Source organism: Arabidopsis thaliana, chromosome 5, assembly GCF_000001735.4.
Source record: "Arabidopsis thaliana chromosome 5, partial sequence".
Lineage (NCBI taxonomy): Eukaryota > Viridiplantae > Streptophyta > Magnoliopsida > Brassicales > Brassicaceae > Arabidopsis > Arabidopsis thaliana.
Genome location: NC_003076.8, coordinates 18,978,478 through 18,993,451, shown reverse-complemented (window position 1 = coordinate 18,993,451; position 14,974 = coordinate 18,978,478). Strand labels below are relative to the sequence as shown.

At 33.0% G+C, this 14,974-nt stretch overlaps 5 protein-coding genes and 1 long non-coding RNA gene across 10 annotated transcripts; 4 read left to right on the top strand and 2 right to left on the bottom strand.

Moving 5' to 3' along the window:
• Window positions 1-75: 75 nt before the first annotated feature.
• Window positions 76-2,288, bottom strand: AT5G46810 (carboxyl-terminal proteinase-like protein, putative (DUF239); the record flags this gene model as incomplete). Its single annotated transcript, NM_124052.2, has 7 exons — window positions 76-536; window positions 817-960; window positions 1,053-1,106; window positions 1,282-1,446; window positions 1,543-1,749; window positions 1,859-1,942; window positions 2,277-2,288. 7 exons carry the CDS (start codon window positions 2,286-2,288, stop codon window positions 138-140), a joined length of 1,065 nt encoding a protein of 354 aa, NP_199493.1. The 3' UTR covers window positions 76-137.
• A 296-nt stretch (window positions 2,289-2,584) lies between these two features.
• BOU (Mitochondrial substrate carrier family protein) lies at window positions 2,585-4,864 on the top strand. Of its 3 annotated transcripts, none has more exons than NM_124051.5 (3): window positions 2,585-2,957; window positions 3,640-4,033; window positions 4,163-4,864. In NM_124051.5, exons 2-3 carry the CDS (start codon window positions 3,642-3,644, stop codon window positions 4,671-4,673), a joined length of 903 nt encoding a protein of 300 aa, NP_568670.1. In that variant the 5' UTR covers window positions 2,585-2,957; window positions 3,640-3,641; the 3' UTR covers window positions 4,674-4,864. The 3 variants fall into 3 exon arrangements, with proteins under 3 accessions (NP_568670.1, NP_001332469.1, NP_001332470.1); NM_001344699.1 differs by having other exon boundaries at window positions 2,585-3,181; NM_001344700.1 differs by having other exon boundaries at window positions 2,624-3,136; window positions 4,163-4,848.
• Window positions 4,865-5,254: 390 nt separating this feature from the next.
• MSP2 (microspore-specific promoter 2) lies at window positions 5,255-6,516 on the top strand. Its single transcript, NM_124050.2, has 4 exons — window positions 5,255-5,361; window positions 5,458-5,616; window positions 5,718-5,882; window positions 6,221-6,516. Exons 1-4 carry the CDS (start codon window positions 5,284-5,286, stop codon window positions 6,395-6,397), a joined length of 579 nt encoding a protein of 192 aa, NP_568669.1. The 5' UTR covers window positions 5,255-5,283; the 3' UTR covers window positions 6,398-6,516.
• A 2,012-nt stretch (window positions 6,517-8,528) lies between these two features.
• On the top strand, window positions 8,529-9,912 carry PYL1 (PYR1-like 1). 2 transcript variants are annotated; one of them, NM_001344698.1, is made up of 2 exons: window positions 8,529-9,615; window positions 9,680-9,714. In NM_001344698.1, the coding sequence occupies exon 1, from the start codon at window positions 8,724-8,726 to the stop codon at window positions 9,387-9,389; it is 666 nt and encodes a 221-aa protein (NP_001331305.1). In that variant the 5' UTR covers window positions 8,529-8,723; the 3' UTR covers window positions 9,390-9,615; window positions 9,680-9,714. The 2 variants fall into 2 exon arrangements, with proteins under 2 accessions (NP_001331305.1, NP_199491.2); NM_124049.5 differs by having other exon boundaries at window positions 8,535-9,912.
• Window positions 9,913-10,429: 517 nt separating this feature from the next.
• On the top strand, window positions 10,430-10,659 carry AT5G06880. The gene has a single exon (NR_142957.1). It is a non-coding gene; the product is annotated as an other RNA (long non-coding RNA).
• A 2,609-nt stretch (window positions 10,660-13,268) lies between these two features.
• Window positions 13,269-14,499, bottom strand: AT5G46780 (VQ motif-containing protein). Of its 2 annotated transcripts, NM_124048.3 has the most exons (2): window positions 14,388-14,475; window positions 13,273-14,224 (listed from the first exon to the last, which is right to left on the bottom strand). In NM_124048.3, the coding sequence occupies exon 2, from the start codon at window positions 14,214-14,216 to the stop codon at window positions 13,503-13,505; it is 714 nt and encodes a 237-aa protein (NP_199490.1). In that variant the 5' UTR covers window positions 14,217-14,224; window positions 14,388-14,475; the 3' UTR covers window positions 13,273-13,502. The 2 variants fall into 2 exon arrangements, with proteins under 2 accessions (NP_851143.1, NP_199490.1); NM_180812.3 differs by having other exon boundaries at window positions 13,269-14,499.
• Between the last annotated feature and the right edge of the window lie 475 nt (window positions 14,500-14,974).

The following is a 14,974-nucleotide window of genomic DNA, read 5'->3' as shown; positions in this document are numbered from 1 at the left end:
TTTGATGTCCATGAGTTTTGGTTATACAAAAACATTGTAAAAGAATATAAAGCTATCAAAATCGACTAGGGAATTAGAAATTTAAATATTGTTTTATTGAATAAAAGTGAAATATCAAAGTATCACATAAAGGAAGATCACACATCACAATGACCACCTGGTCCACCGAAGGTAAACGTTTGTCCATACCCCCCAAGTTTATCAAAATAAATCGCGTCGTAACATATACCTGCGTCCGCAACTTCGGCGACCTTGTTGGTATCAACATCGACACTCTTGTAATCTTGTGTCACATATTTAAGAGAGTGCATATAACAAGTATGCTTTAGATCAACTTCCTCATCCAGCGGTTTGTTCCCGTTACCCATCGGTGGGCTAACTATATTAAAGGGTTGAATGCCATCAGATGGAGCATTCGTCAATCCACCATATATAACTGACTCCGCTCCTTCAGTGAAAAAAGGTAGAAGTTCCTCTGGCCAATACCCTAAGTAAATCTTCCCCACTGTCAGCAGCAAATTGTTTGTTTTTGGATCCTATTATTTGTGTAGATCCCATAAAAAAAGAAGTGTAAGGTTATATTTGTTTTTGGTAAATTATACTAAAGTTTGTGAAGAAATTCACTAGTTTTATCTAGTGAAAATTTTCTTCGAGTTTATCGGTTAAAGAATATTACTAACCAATTGAAACTAAAGAACTGTTTTAATAATATTTGAGAAATTTTATTTTTATTCAAATTTTTGTTTTGAATAAATCAATATCAAACCAAGAATTTAGTTTAACTCAAAAACGTAGTTGTTATATATACTTATATACCTGATTGATTGCAAAAAAAGCTTTAAAATTTTGGCCTCCCACCACAGAGGTGTTCGCAAAACCGGCTCCAAGAAAGAGTCTCCTATCAATTTGAACGAAACCCTTACATTTTATATTGTAACATCCGCTTTCGAATGTATCTTGCTGCAAAAAACGATTTGGGGTTAAAGAAGAGAAAAAAAAAATCTACTTTCTTGTGATAGGGACAGACGATAATTGGTGACATTGTTACTCACACTCCAGTATGCAGTAAGTCGTGTACGGCTATCGCCATATAGTGCAGGAATCACCTTAATATATTTCATACGTAGTAAAAAAAAAAAGTTATCAGTAAAACTTTTAACCATGATATTTATTCAAATGAACTAATTATACATATGCTAAATGATGGTTGCATTAAGTGGGTTTAATTTTGATCTAGTATATCACGATTTAAAAAAACAAAACAAAAAATTAAATTCTTACAGCCCAACCAAAGTGGGCACTGGTGCGTTCGCCTTCATACTCAGTATTGAGCCAAATGAAAGCCATGCTGAATTGCTCTTTATTTGTCAATTTAGGTTGGTAAATACTTATCCATGCTGATGCTCCACGCCACGGGGTGGCATCGATTTTCTTCATTACCGCAGCCTGTATATATATACACATCAGTTTTTTCAAAAAAAAAATACACATCAAATGGTTTGGATCATATATAGTAAAGGTATAAAATTTTAGTCACTTCACATGTTGACCAACAGTTCCAAATCCATTAATAGGCTGAAAATGTTTCTCGGTGTGGTTGAAATTATTTCTTGGTTTATGGATTGGTACTTGTCCTTGAGGACATCCTTCTTCTGGTATATCAAACTCAGCAACCATTTCATCGTTTGATAAGTTTTCTGATGATGTATCTCCTGAGAGCATGGCTAAGGCTTCATCGCTCGGTCTCATCTATGTGATGCATCAAAAAATATATCAATCAAATAGGGATAAGTATATGATCATGATAAACATTAGGTGCAGGAAATCGACAAACAAATGTAAATATATAGAAATATACTTGGATTCGGTGATTTTGGAGTTTAGGGTGTTGTAGCGAAGGTTGTTTGTAGATATCAACGCATTCGTATTCAGGTTCTTGAGGCTACAAGATATGAGAATTTTTTTTAACTTTATTTGTATTATATATTTAAGTTTATATCAAAGTGCTTACAAAATGGTGACAGACCTTAGTATTTTGAGACCTTCCATGGAAGCAAAGTAATGAAAGAGAGAATATGATGATCAACAACCAAGGAGAAGCCATTTGCTTAGTTTGCATATTTTCTATGTTCAGCCGTTGAGGCGGAGCCAATGTATATATAGGGAAGGTGGTCATCTGAAAATTCTTAATTATAAGGTAATTTACTTAATAATATTAATTCTTAAATGTTTTTGTATAAAAATTTTCATGTTGATGCCATATGATCATTTCCTACCTTTGACCCCATTCATAATATTCTTTTGAGAAAAGAACTTATTGACCCAATATATTAAATTAGTAATATTTTTAATTAGTAAACTAATTCATAAAATATAAAGTTAATTGAGTTATTTTCATACCTAAAATACCTTATATTGTTTTGTTAGGCTTATAACAGCTTCAACAATTCCGGATGAGCTTGGGCTGAACAAGAACTCCACGGCCCATCTTCAAACATAGAAACCCAATCAGCTCCAAACCAGCTCAATCCTTAAACCAAATTGGAATCCTGAACCACACATACGTTATACGTTAACCGACCGATTAAGCTGATCGAACGTCTGACCAGCCAAACTGATCTTCATTTTTCACCAACCACACTTAAAACAAAAACGTTTTCTCTTAAAGAAAATTTAAAGAGACAAAACAAACAAACAAAACTTCAGTCTCTGCAAAGCTCCATCCTTTGTGGTTGTGTCGTAGATAGCCATTCGAGTGGTTAAAAGTTAAAAACTTTTATGTCCACTTGAATCCTTTTTTGTTTCTTTTTGGATTTTATCTGATCACTCGTTTTGTGTCTCTGAATCTCTATCCCGTGGATTCGCATCTGGATTTGTTTTTTTTTCATTTTTATTCGAGCGGCTAACCTTTCTCGGATCCATCTGATATCGATTGGATTCTCTCTAATCAATCGTTGGTAAGCTAATATTTAATCACTTTTGATTGAATTTTCCTTCTGGGTTTTTGATCTGATTTCACCTCATTGTCTTATGAATCCACCATTTGAGTTCTAGGGATTAAAAGATTCAAACTTTCTCAGAGACAACTGAGGAAAAATGACATGTTTTTAGAGTTTGAGTTTGGTTACATTTTCAGGTTTTGTTAAGATTTCTCTCATTGTCTTCTGAATCCTTTGATTTGGTAATGATTGGAAATGATCATAAGATTCCTACTTTCTTGGAAGCAAAATAAAAATATCCACTTTTTATGAGAAAAACTCTTTGAAACGTCTTTGTTATATTCAAACTTGGTTTGTTTATACGTTTTGATTGGCTAAGTGGTTCAGGTCACAAGTGACAAAAGTACTGATTTTGGATGATGATATAGTTGGTTTAAGTGGTTAGGTTATAAGTTAATCTTGACTCTTGAAGGATTATTCATTAACAAAAAGTAGTGAGTTTGGTTGGTTTATGAAACATTTGGTTAGTTAAAGTGGTTTAGGTCACAAGTTAAATGACAAGTATTCATTAACAAAGGTTTTGATTTTGGTTTGTTCTGAGAAAATTGTTTCAAGTGGTGTAAAACTTATTCTTAATTAACAAAAACTTTTGATTTTTTTGGTTGATTCTGAGAAATTTGATTGATTTATTGTTTCTTAGAAATGGCGGATGCGTGGAAGGATTTAGCTTCAGGGACTGTTGGAGGAGCTGCTCAACTAGTTGTTGGTCATCCATTTGACACTATCAAGGTCAAACTTCAGAGCCAACCGACTCCAGCACCAGGCCAACTTCCAAGGTACACCGGTGCAATCGATGCGGTTAAACAGACCGTTGCTTCTGAAGGAACCAAAGGTTTGTATAAAGGTATGGGAGCTCCACTTGCAACCGTTGCTGCCTTCAATGCGGTTTTGTTCACTGTGAGAGGTCAAATGGAAGGGCTGCTTAGGTCTGAAGCTGGAGTTCCTTTGACCATTAGTCAACAGTTTGTGGCCGGTGCAGGCGCTGGTTTCGCTGTTTCGTTCCTTGCTTGTCCTACCGAGTTGATCAAGTGCAGGTTAGGTTCTTTTTACATGTATTACCAATCAGAGCCTATATATACATGTGCTTTTAACTCAAGCTCTAGACTGAAACAGAACTAAAACATGTCTCTTTGTGTGTGTGTTTAATCTTGTTTCTCCATCAGGTTGCAAGCACAAGGTGCATTAGCTGGTGCCTCTACTACAAGCTCAGTGGTTGCAGCCGTGAAATACGGTGGACCAATGGATGTAGCCCGTCATGTCCTACGATCAGAAGGAGGAGCACGAGGTCTATTCAAAGGTTTATTCCCTACATTCGCCCGTGAAGTCCCGGGAAATGCAACAATGTTTGCAGCCTACGAAGCTTTCAAGCGGTTTTTAGCCGGTGGTTCAGACACTTCAAGCTTAGGACAAGGGTCATTGATCATGGCGGGTGGAGTCGCTGGTGCTTCTTTTTGGGGAATAGTATATCCGACAGATGTTGTGAAGAGTGTTCTTCAAGTCGACGATTACAAAAACCCGAGATACACGGGGTCGATGGATGCTTTTCGGAAGATTCTGAAATCTGAAGGAGTTAAAGGTTTGTATAAAGGATTTGGTCCAGCTATGGCTAGGAGTGTTCCTGCTAATGCTGCTTGCTTCTTGGCTTATGAGATGACAAGGTCAAGCTTGGGATAAACCGGTTCGGTTTGGGTTTAACTGTTGGTTCGATTTCTGAATGTTCCATTGCGATTAACCTCTCTGTTTTTAGATTTGATTCTTAAAAAATTTCTGCAAAATTTATGTACCATTTACACAGTTTATTTCAGTATTTCTTACACAGAAGAACTAGTGGTTGACATTAACATTTTAACCGAATTGAACCGAACAAAAACAGAATCGGATGGTAACTAAATCAAACTAAACCGAACTTAGTGATTTAAGAGTTCGCTAAGGGGTTTGTTTAAGGGTTTAATCTATAAAAATTAGGTTTATATTGTGGGGTTACGAATTTAAAGTTTTTAGCCTTTTAGGTGTTTATAATATAGGGGTTTAATTTTTCTATTTTTGGTTTATAAATTGGAGTTAATATTTATATTTAGACTATTTTGTTAATTTAAATTAAATAACAGATTAGCGTATGACTCTGTACAAGTAGAGAGTGTCAACAGGAAAAAAAGGAGGGAACTCAACTGCTTTTTCCTTTATCGTCTTACATTTTTTTACTTATCTATATAACTTTTTCCACTATATAAACCAAAAAAATAATATCACATGTTAGAGAAATCCCAAAAAAATAACAAGTCTTATGGAGACGATTGAGCAACAAAAACATTCACTCTCTTCTTTGCCTATGCTCTCTAGGCTTGAACACTTGGATTTCGTTGTAAATTGTTTTTTTTGTCTTTGGTTCCTAAGTTAAGAAAACATACATTAGTACTTTTATGAATTTATTCGAGTTTTTTGTTTTTGTTTTATGTAGATAAAGAATCTAGAGAGACAACAAAACCTTCCGAAATGGAAAGACGAAAGCGCGCCTACCACGCGTGGGTTAATCGATAGAGGCACGGCGATTAGAGAAGCGTATTTCAAAGGATCGTTACTAGATCGAATCGCGGCTTTGGAGACCAGACTTTTTCAGGTATGGTTTGATCAGTTTTTCTTTCAAAATAAGTGTAATGTTTTAAGGGTTTTTTTGTATAGGAAGGTTTTAAAGGGTGTCATTTGTATAATGTGTAACAGATATGTTTGGAGTTGGAATCGAGCAGTGGATCTTCTACTTCAACTGGAGGGTCTGGTGAAACATCAAGCCAAAGGATTAAGAGAGATTTGACAAAGACATTACCCATTTTCAGTAGCAACATTAATCCTTTTCATGTCCCCTTACAACATCCACAAGACCTTCGGGTATACTATTTATTTTTATTGTCTATTTATAGACAAGAGTTTAATGTTTCAAATACAAATTACAAGAAAATAATCAAATATTGTTATGTTAGATCGTCTTGACTAAGCATTTAAGTAGCAAAATTATGTCATTTTTGTTAGGATCTTACATCGGAAATTAGAAAATGCCTAAAGTAATTTGACATACTAGATCTGTCATTTTTCATGTGTAACCTATAATAGACTAACAGTGAATTGTTTTAGGAAAAAGAACAAGTGTTTTTCATAATTTATAACAACTTAGATTAAAAACTTAGATACTTTCATAATTGTGATTAAAAATGTTTTGTGATATGTAGGAGATGGAGGAGAAGATTGAGGAAGAGAAAGAAGAAGAGATCAATGTAGAGAAGCCATTACTGGAGAAGAAAAATAAGAAGACTAAAAAGAATGATGCTAATGAAACTTGCAAACCAAAGAAGAAGAAGACAAAATCTCCCAAGAAATGGTCTCGTTTTAGCTTATTGGGCTGCTAATTTTATCTAAAATTTCATGGACTATGCATTATTTCGTATTTGTTTAAATCTAAGTTTTTCTTTACCCATCAAACTTTAGGATTGTCGAGTTTTGCTTAAACTCTTTTTTTATTGCTGTGTATCTAGATACTAGATAAGCTCGGCTTTTGACATGATCGTAGCAAACAACTGGATTAATTAGTTTCGATTTAGAGTTAACATGATTTTCTAAAACAGACCTAAAATAAAACTGAAAAGTTAGCAGTAGGGACTACAAGTATATATTAATCGACATCAACTATTTTTTTTTTTTTTGTGACAACCATAAACTATGTTTTAGCATATATATGCTCTTGAAAAAAGACAAAAGAAATATATGCTCTGCTTATCGAAACTCCAAAGCAATGTAGCCAAAATCTACTATATAATGATAAAAAAAAAATCTGTTGTTATACTAAATTTTAGGCTGGACTATTAAAGCAACCACTCTCCAAAAAAATGCAAATGTGTGGATGTAGAGATATGTATCACTCACTGTATATTCCACTACTCTTTTTTTTTTTAATCAATGTACATTCCATTATAACATGGTGAGTGGATTCTTGAAAATATTATATTTGAAAATTCTTTCAAGCCTTTTAGAATAAAAAAATTCGCAATGATCAGAATCAATATTATTCCACCAAATGGACTTTTTGATACTTTTATTATCTCTATAATGCTAAAGAATATATATAGCAATCTATCTATTCATAAATATATTAATTATTTTCTAACTTTAACTTTAGGAAAATTTAATCATACCAGTTTGAGAGCACTATTGTCCTTTTCATTTAAAATTTTGAAAAAATTAATTTAGCGTAATGATAAAATTTTATAGAAAAATCGTTTAGGTATAGTGTTTAGCAATATAATTTTACACTCTGGATATTTAACTAAATCATTGTTATAATCATCAAATTTGATATACAAGTGCAATGTGCAAGTATATACTTGACATAAAAATTAAATGTCTACAAGACGCCAAAAAAAACAGCTGGAGACTACTTTTTATGATTTATAACTTGTACCTACCGTATCTCTTGGATTCTACTTCTTACGTACCCAATTATATCTTTGTAACAAAAAATAAACTATTTACTGTAATGATTTTTTATATTTTTTTTTGGACAAAAGTATAATGATTTATAGGCTGTGAATGGTGACCAAAACCGCACTTAAAACCGTATCGCAACAGTGCTGATTTTCATTACTATTTGAACCGCACCGCACTTTTTGCGTACCGCAAAACGCAGTCACCATTCACAGCCATAATATTAAAAATAATTTTAATAGAAAAAACAAAAGTCAAGGTGATAAGAGAAAAAAGTAATTTGCCCATTTCGGTTGCAGATAAATAAACATGGCCAAAACTAGTAAGTATATGACACGGAGGCTTCATGCTCAGTTGCTCACATTTAATTATCACTTGATAAAAATTCTCTAGTACAAGTAAAATGTTTTAATCTTTACAAGTATATTTTTTTTATGTAACTGAAAATTGTTTTAATCTTTACAATTATTTAGTTTCGAGAGAAATTGGGAGTTATAGATTAAGATAAGTAATATAGGTATAGGCTTATAATAGCTTCACGAACAAAGGCTAATGGCTAACCTTTAAATGCATTCGAATAAATAATGATTCTATATTTGAGCATCTAATCAAAATTTCTACGGTTGCCAACAAAAAAATAATTCAACTCCCGTAAATAATTTTTTATTTTATAATTTAATTGCATTTCTATTACGAGTTGACCAATTTCATTTGTAATATATTTACCAAAGTGATGATTAATATAAAATAGTAGGAATTCATGAAGAATATGATAAAATGAGTTATTCTAATTTTAACTATATAGTTTAACTCGTTCAAGATATTTTTAATTAGTATCATATATATATAATTTTAACTATATAGTTTATACATTTCAATCAGAATATAGATGGATGAATAATATGATAAGTCTAACTAAACTGTGTGTTATTGTTCATTAAATTAAATCAGATTTTTCGAATTCAGCAAAATAATTCCATCTATTATAATGAACGGATATATATTTTTTTTGTAGTATTATTTTAGAATCTACAAAAATATTACGTAAATTTGTAATAGTTACTAATTTTGATGTACGTGTCTACAAATATAGTAATTATCAACTAAAAGTAGAAAGATTCAGTGCCTAATGACATTTATGTGATAGCCATTAAAAAAAACTCAAGTCTATTAAATTCCAAATATACCCTTCTTCTCTTTCTTCTTCCTTCAAATTTTCAACTTCTCTCTTTCAAGTTTCAACAAACAATATCAATGGCGAATTCAGAGTCCTCCTCCTCACCAGTAAACGAAGAAGAGAACAGCCAGAGAATCTCAACACTCCATCACCAAACCATGCCTTCCGATTTAACTCAAGACGAATTCACCCAACTCTCCCAATCAATCGCCGAGTTCCACACGTACCAACTCGGTAACGGCCGTTGCTCATCTCTCCTAGCTCAGCGAATCCACGCGCCGCCGGAAACAGTATGGTCCGTGGTGAGACGTTTCGATAGGCCACAGATTTACAAACACTTCATCAAAAGCTGTAACGTGAGTGAAGATTTCGAGATGCGAGTGGGATGCACGCGCGACGTGAACGTGATAAGTGGATTACCGGCGAATACGTCTCGAGAGAGATTAGATCTGTTGGACGATGATCGGAGAGTGACTGGGTTTAGTATAACCGGTGGTGAACATAGGCTGAGGAATTATAAATCGGTTACGACGGTTCATAGATTTGAGAAAGAAGAAGAAGAAGAAAGGATCTGGACCGTTGTTTTGGAATCTTATGTTGTTGATGTACCGGAAGGTAATTCGGAGGAAGATACGAGATTGTTTGCTGATACGGTTATTAGATTGAATCTTCAGAAACTTGCTTCGATCACTGAAGCTATGAACCGGAACAACAACAACAACAACTCTTCTCAGGTTAGGTAATGATGAAATTTGGGGGAAAGAAAAATGTTTCTAAATTGGGGGAGTTTTAATTTTTATTTTGATTTGTAAAACGTTTTTTTTCTTCTCTTGAATTGTAATTTCCTTGTTTGATTTTATGGTTATGTTTTATTTTTTAAAAAAAATCAGTCTCCTGGATAATTGGAATGGTCGAGATAGGTTAAATTTAATAACATACTTGTTATATCATAGAATTAGGAATGATAACATACTAATTATAGTAGTTCGTTTATTCAATTGGTTGACAAGATAAATTATACAGGAATGATAACATACTAATTATAGTAGTTAGTTTTCTTTAACTGTTGTGTAGATTGTACTATTTTGTAGGTTATTAGTATTCTTGTTTTATTCAATTTTTGTATTTGAAATGATATATGCATGGAATAGATTTCTAGGTCAGATGGAAAAATAATGATATTTTTTTTGTTCTTCGATACATATTTATTTATAGCGTATGTTTTAATATAGTGTTGTGTGTAGTAACTTTTCATAATAAAACGAATAAAAGCTTAATGTCTGAAAATTGGCAGTATTTATAAGTCAATTTTGGCAATTCGTAAATTCGCAAAATTATTTGTTTTCTAGCGTTAATGACAAAAAAAAAAACCTAAAAAAAAAAACCGTTGCATTAGTTTTTTTTTTGTTCAATAATTTTTTTTATTTTTTTATTTACAATTTCGTTGTAAAATTTAATTTTTGTATTTTTGTGCTAATTTTGCTTAAGTTTTCGCGCTCCAGTAACATTATTACGTTCAAAAACTAATTACTGTTGAAGGGGAAAGGGCTTTGAACGACGAAAAAGCCCATTATAATTTGAACTCTTTTATTTTTCATTTTAAAATTTGGAGAGAGCTCACCATTTTTTACATCTAATTATGATCCTCCTTTTTTTTTCTTTTTTTTTTTGTCAATACACCTAATTATAATTATGTTATGGTCATCGCTTTGTCTGATGAGCCTGAGTGGCTAAGTGCCTGACCAACAAAAATAAACTGTACTCGATTTCTTTTTCCCGATTATTAGAGACTCCAGAATTGGATGATCCATCTTTTTTTTTTTTGATCAAAAAGATTGGATGATCCATCATGAGACAACACTGAAATACTTTTGTTACATAAAATCTATTTTCTCAAATATGGTTGGACGACGACAAATTATGGGAGCCACTCCTTTTTATATACTTCCTGGCAATTGTGGGAGAACACTAGTACTACTTCTTTTGTATATGCGTTTTCTTTTGTGTGCTCTCATTATATGCTTATTTTAGTTTTCATGTTTCCAAATTGGTTTAAAAAATAAAAATCCAAATTGGTTGTTGAATGAAAATGTTTTAGTAGTTGACTAACTAAATGTTTTCTAGTAATCTATGTAAATCTTATAAGTAGAATATTCATTATAATTCAGAAACTAGTGGAAAAATATAATGATTAGTTTCGGTTTATCTATTTATTTTAAAAAGTAATTGATTGTATTTAGTAATTGAAGCAAAAAAGGTGAGGAACTGAAGATGCTTCTAGTTTTATTCCATTAGGGAAAGGGACAAATCTAGTGGGGTACTACAAGTTGCCAACTTGGTTAATAAATAAAAGTCAGAAAATTAATTTTGGGTTTATTTTATTGGAGGATAAAAAAAATAAAAAAGTGAAATCAAAGGCTCCAGACTTTAATGATGGTGAACCAACAAAAATATTTTTTCTGCCCAATTACTCTGATTGGTAACTTTTGGCAAAGAACATAATAAAATTAATATTTTTGCGCCAAATGATGTCTACGGATCAGAGCAACATGTCCTTCTGGCAATTATATCTCAGGTTCTGGAGTAATAACTAATAAGCCTGCACAATGAAGAAAAACGATCAAGACACTTGGTGTTTACCTCATATTATATCTTACTTACTGTTAGGATAGTCGAAGCTTGTGATGTTATATCTAATGATTGAGTATGCTGGATCCATCTTCCCGTCAACTGTTGAGATTTTGAATATATAGAGTGTTTTATCTTTTTCGAGTAGTCAATGTCCCATATCGTATGCACTTGCTACTTGAAAGTCATTCAAAAGAATGATTATGCCTCTAACGACGTTAGCAACTAGCAAGTTTGGTACAAGGTATAGGGGTGCGTCTATTAGGTTCAACAAATTTGAAGAATTTTCACACAAATTTAGACACATTTTCTCAAATGCGTTTTAGTGACATTTTGTACTATGTCAAAATGATGAGAGACTACACTTGTATCATTTTCCCACATGTTAAGTTGAATCACCAATACTTGTAAAACGAAATTGATCCATAACAACATTTCATTGATTGGATTTATAATGAAACCACACAATCGTGACATGACACAAAATTCACAGAACATAAGAAAAAAAAAAGAAAAAAAAATCACGAAAATGGGAATTTGTAACAAATAGCAATTCATATATATAAAAATTGAGATTATGATTTTATGCAAACAAAAATAAATATAAGACATTGTAAACATGTAGTTTGTCATTTTGGTATAGGTCTAGCTAGACTCGCATACTTTTCAAACTAAAGACCAAACAAAATGGGTTGGCTGATTTTATAGCATAAACTAATTGCATTTTCAGCTTTTACCCCAACACTTTTTGCCTCTTAAATTTTCACCATAAATTTTGATAATTCTTTAAATTACAACATGTACTTTCGGATTCATCCTTAAACATACATTTCCAATTGAACCGATCATTAAACTGGGATTAACCACAAATCCGCGTTTACTATACCACGATTGCGATTTACCCGATTAATCACCTATCTCCGTTAAGAAGGGTTGGCTGATTTTATAGCCATAAACTAATTGCATTCTCTGCTTTTCCCTCCACACTTTTTGCTCCTGAAATTTCCACCATAAACTTCGATAATTCTTAAAATTGCAACATGTACTTTCAGATTCATCCTTAAAAATATGTTTCCAATTGAACCGGTCATTAAACCGAGATTAACCACATATCCGCGTTTACTGTACCGCGATTGTGATTTACCCAACTAATCACCCACACCGTTAAGAAAACAATGTTGTTTTGTAAGCCGACAATGGAGCTTCAAGAAACACCACATGGAGCCGATACAATCACACTCACACAAAGAAGCAATCTATGTGATCAATGAGAGTAGTTCTAGTTCTTTATTGATTTAGATTGTCATTGGAACAATCTTCAACCTCTTTTGTCTATTTTGGATGATGTATTTTCGGAAGTTGATTCTCTTTAAGATGATATTATTTAGGTTGACTGATTGATTTGGAGTCTTATCTATCCTTATGATTAGAAGTTTTATCTAGTTCGATTTGTCATTTTCCTTACCAATTAACACAACACATAACATATATAGATAGATTCACATTATAAAACAAAGACAAAACGACGTCGTTTTCTTAACGGGTGTGGGATTAGTCGGGTAAATCACAATAGCGGTATAATAAACGCGGATTTGTGGTTAATCTCGGTTTAATGACCGGTTCAATTGAAATCATATTTTTAAGGATGAATCTGAAAGTACATGTTGCAATTTTAAGAATTATCAAAGTTTATGGTGAAAATTTTAGGAATAAAAAGTGTGGAGGGGGGAAAGCTGAGAATGCAATTAGTTTATGGCTATAAAATCAGTCAACCCTTTTCTTAACGGATATAGGTGAGTAATCGAGTAAATCGCAATCGCGGTACAGTAAACGCGGATTTGTGGTTATTCCCGGTTTAATGACTGGTTCAATTGGAAATGTATGTTTAAGGATGAATCTGAAAGTACATGTTGTAATTTAAAGAATTATCAAAGTTTATGGTGGAAATTTAAGAGGCAAAAAGTGTTAAGGTAAAAGCTGAGAATGCAATTAGTTTATGGTTATAAAATCAGCCAACCCAAACAAAATTGCATCTAAACTCATCATGAGGATAAAAAAAACGATTAACACATTGATGTTGAATCTCGATATTGGCCTTAGTTTATCAACAGTCAAATACATAATGAAATGAGCAATTTTCTTTCTAGCTATTTCAAATTACATAATGCTTACAACTTGGAGCACTTAATCCACCATCAGGATTATTAATACACTGCTACTATATTCAACTATTGATTTTTCCATAATGGACTAAGCAATGGAAAGAAAAAACCCGGTGATGGCGGTGGTAGCGATTCGTTACTACCGCCTAAAAACCGAGGTGAAAATGCAAAATTGGGTGAGAACAAAGGAAATGGTGATCTTGGCTGCGGTGACAAAGCAAACTGTGAAGCTGGAGACTGGAACGACATTGGATTAGGACCGGTTTGATGTGACTGAAATAAACCGGTTGATGGTTGAACCGGGTTTTGGTTTTGTGGCTGCACTCGGTTTCCGACAGGGCTTGATTCGATTAGGTAACGCATATAGGCCGAGATGGGAGATTCAGCCGGGTTACTCGAAAATTGGTTAACAGGCTGAACCGGTTCAGATGCAATTGGAACTGATTGAACCGGCGGTGGAGGTGGAGGTGGAGGTGGAGGATGGTTGAGTTGGGTCAAAGGAGCCGGTCTAACTTTAACCAACCGTGAATTTGGAGGTTTTGGATGGTTTGTTTGCGGAGGATTGACGGAAGAAGTTGAACCGAGTCCGGTTAGCTGCTGAACAATGGATCTGAAATCGGTTTTGTTGATGTTGTAAACCAAAGCTTGAGGGTTTTGTTGTTGATTTTGTTGGTTTGGTGGATCTTTACGAATGTTTTTTCCCATCTTATTCACACCAAGATGATGATGATGATGATCATTATTATGATTATCATTACCACGATTACTCTGATCATCCATTATTAAAACTGAAACAAACAAACAAAACAGAGCAAATCCAAATCTTGGGAAGAAAATATTAGAGAAACCACAAAGACTTAAACCACAAGAAGATTTAAACCAAGAACCTCTCTAAAACAAGTAAAATCAAGGGTTTTATAACAAACCCTTTTAACGAGAAAGAGAACTTACGCGTTTTCTGAATTTGACTGGAAAAATGAAGATTGGAAAAGAAGAAACAAGAGAAGAAGAACAAAACAAGAGGCTTTAAAAAAGAAACTTTGACTTTTTGTCTCTCTTTTTCTCTCCATTAAGTTGTTAAATCTTAATTTAAAACTAGTTTCTGATAACTATTCGATTTTTTACTAGATACAACCAACAAGTGGATTAAAATTAGGAATTTAGGATACATACGTAAACAAGTTGAGGATTAGTGTTTATAATATGACTAAAGACTAAAGTTGATTATTTAGGAGTCGTATTTTTTATACCATGGTTTTACTACGATTGATCAGACTAAAGTTGATTATACAAGTGTTGATAATCTAATAGATCGTCGAAAAATTGTAGAACTGTTACATCTCTTATCGTTAAACTAGCGATGTGAAATAGCTGAGAATATTGTTTTAGTAACGTTGATATTACTTTATGATTGGTGTGATTGTTAAAACCGTATATCTTGTATTGCAATGGTATAGTTTGTACTATATAGCGATATGCCGATATGGATAACGATTAAAGAAACGAAGCTATACCACAAAAGTATATGTCATGACGAT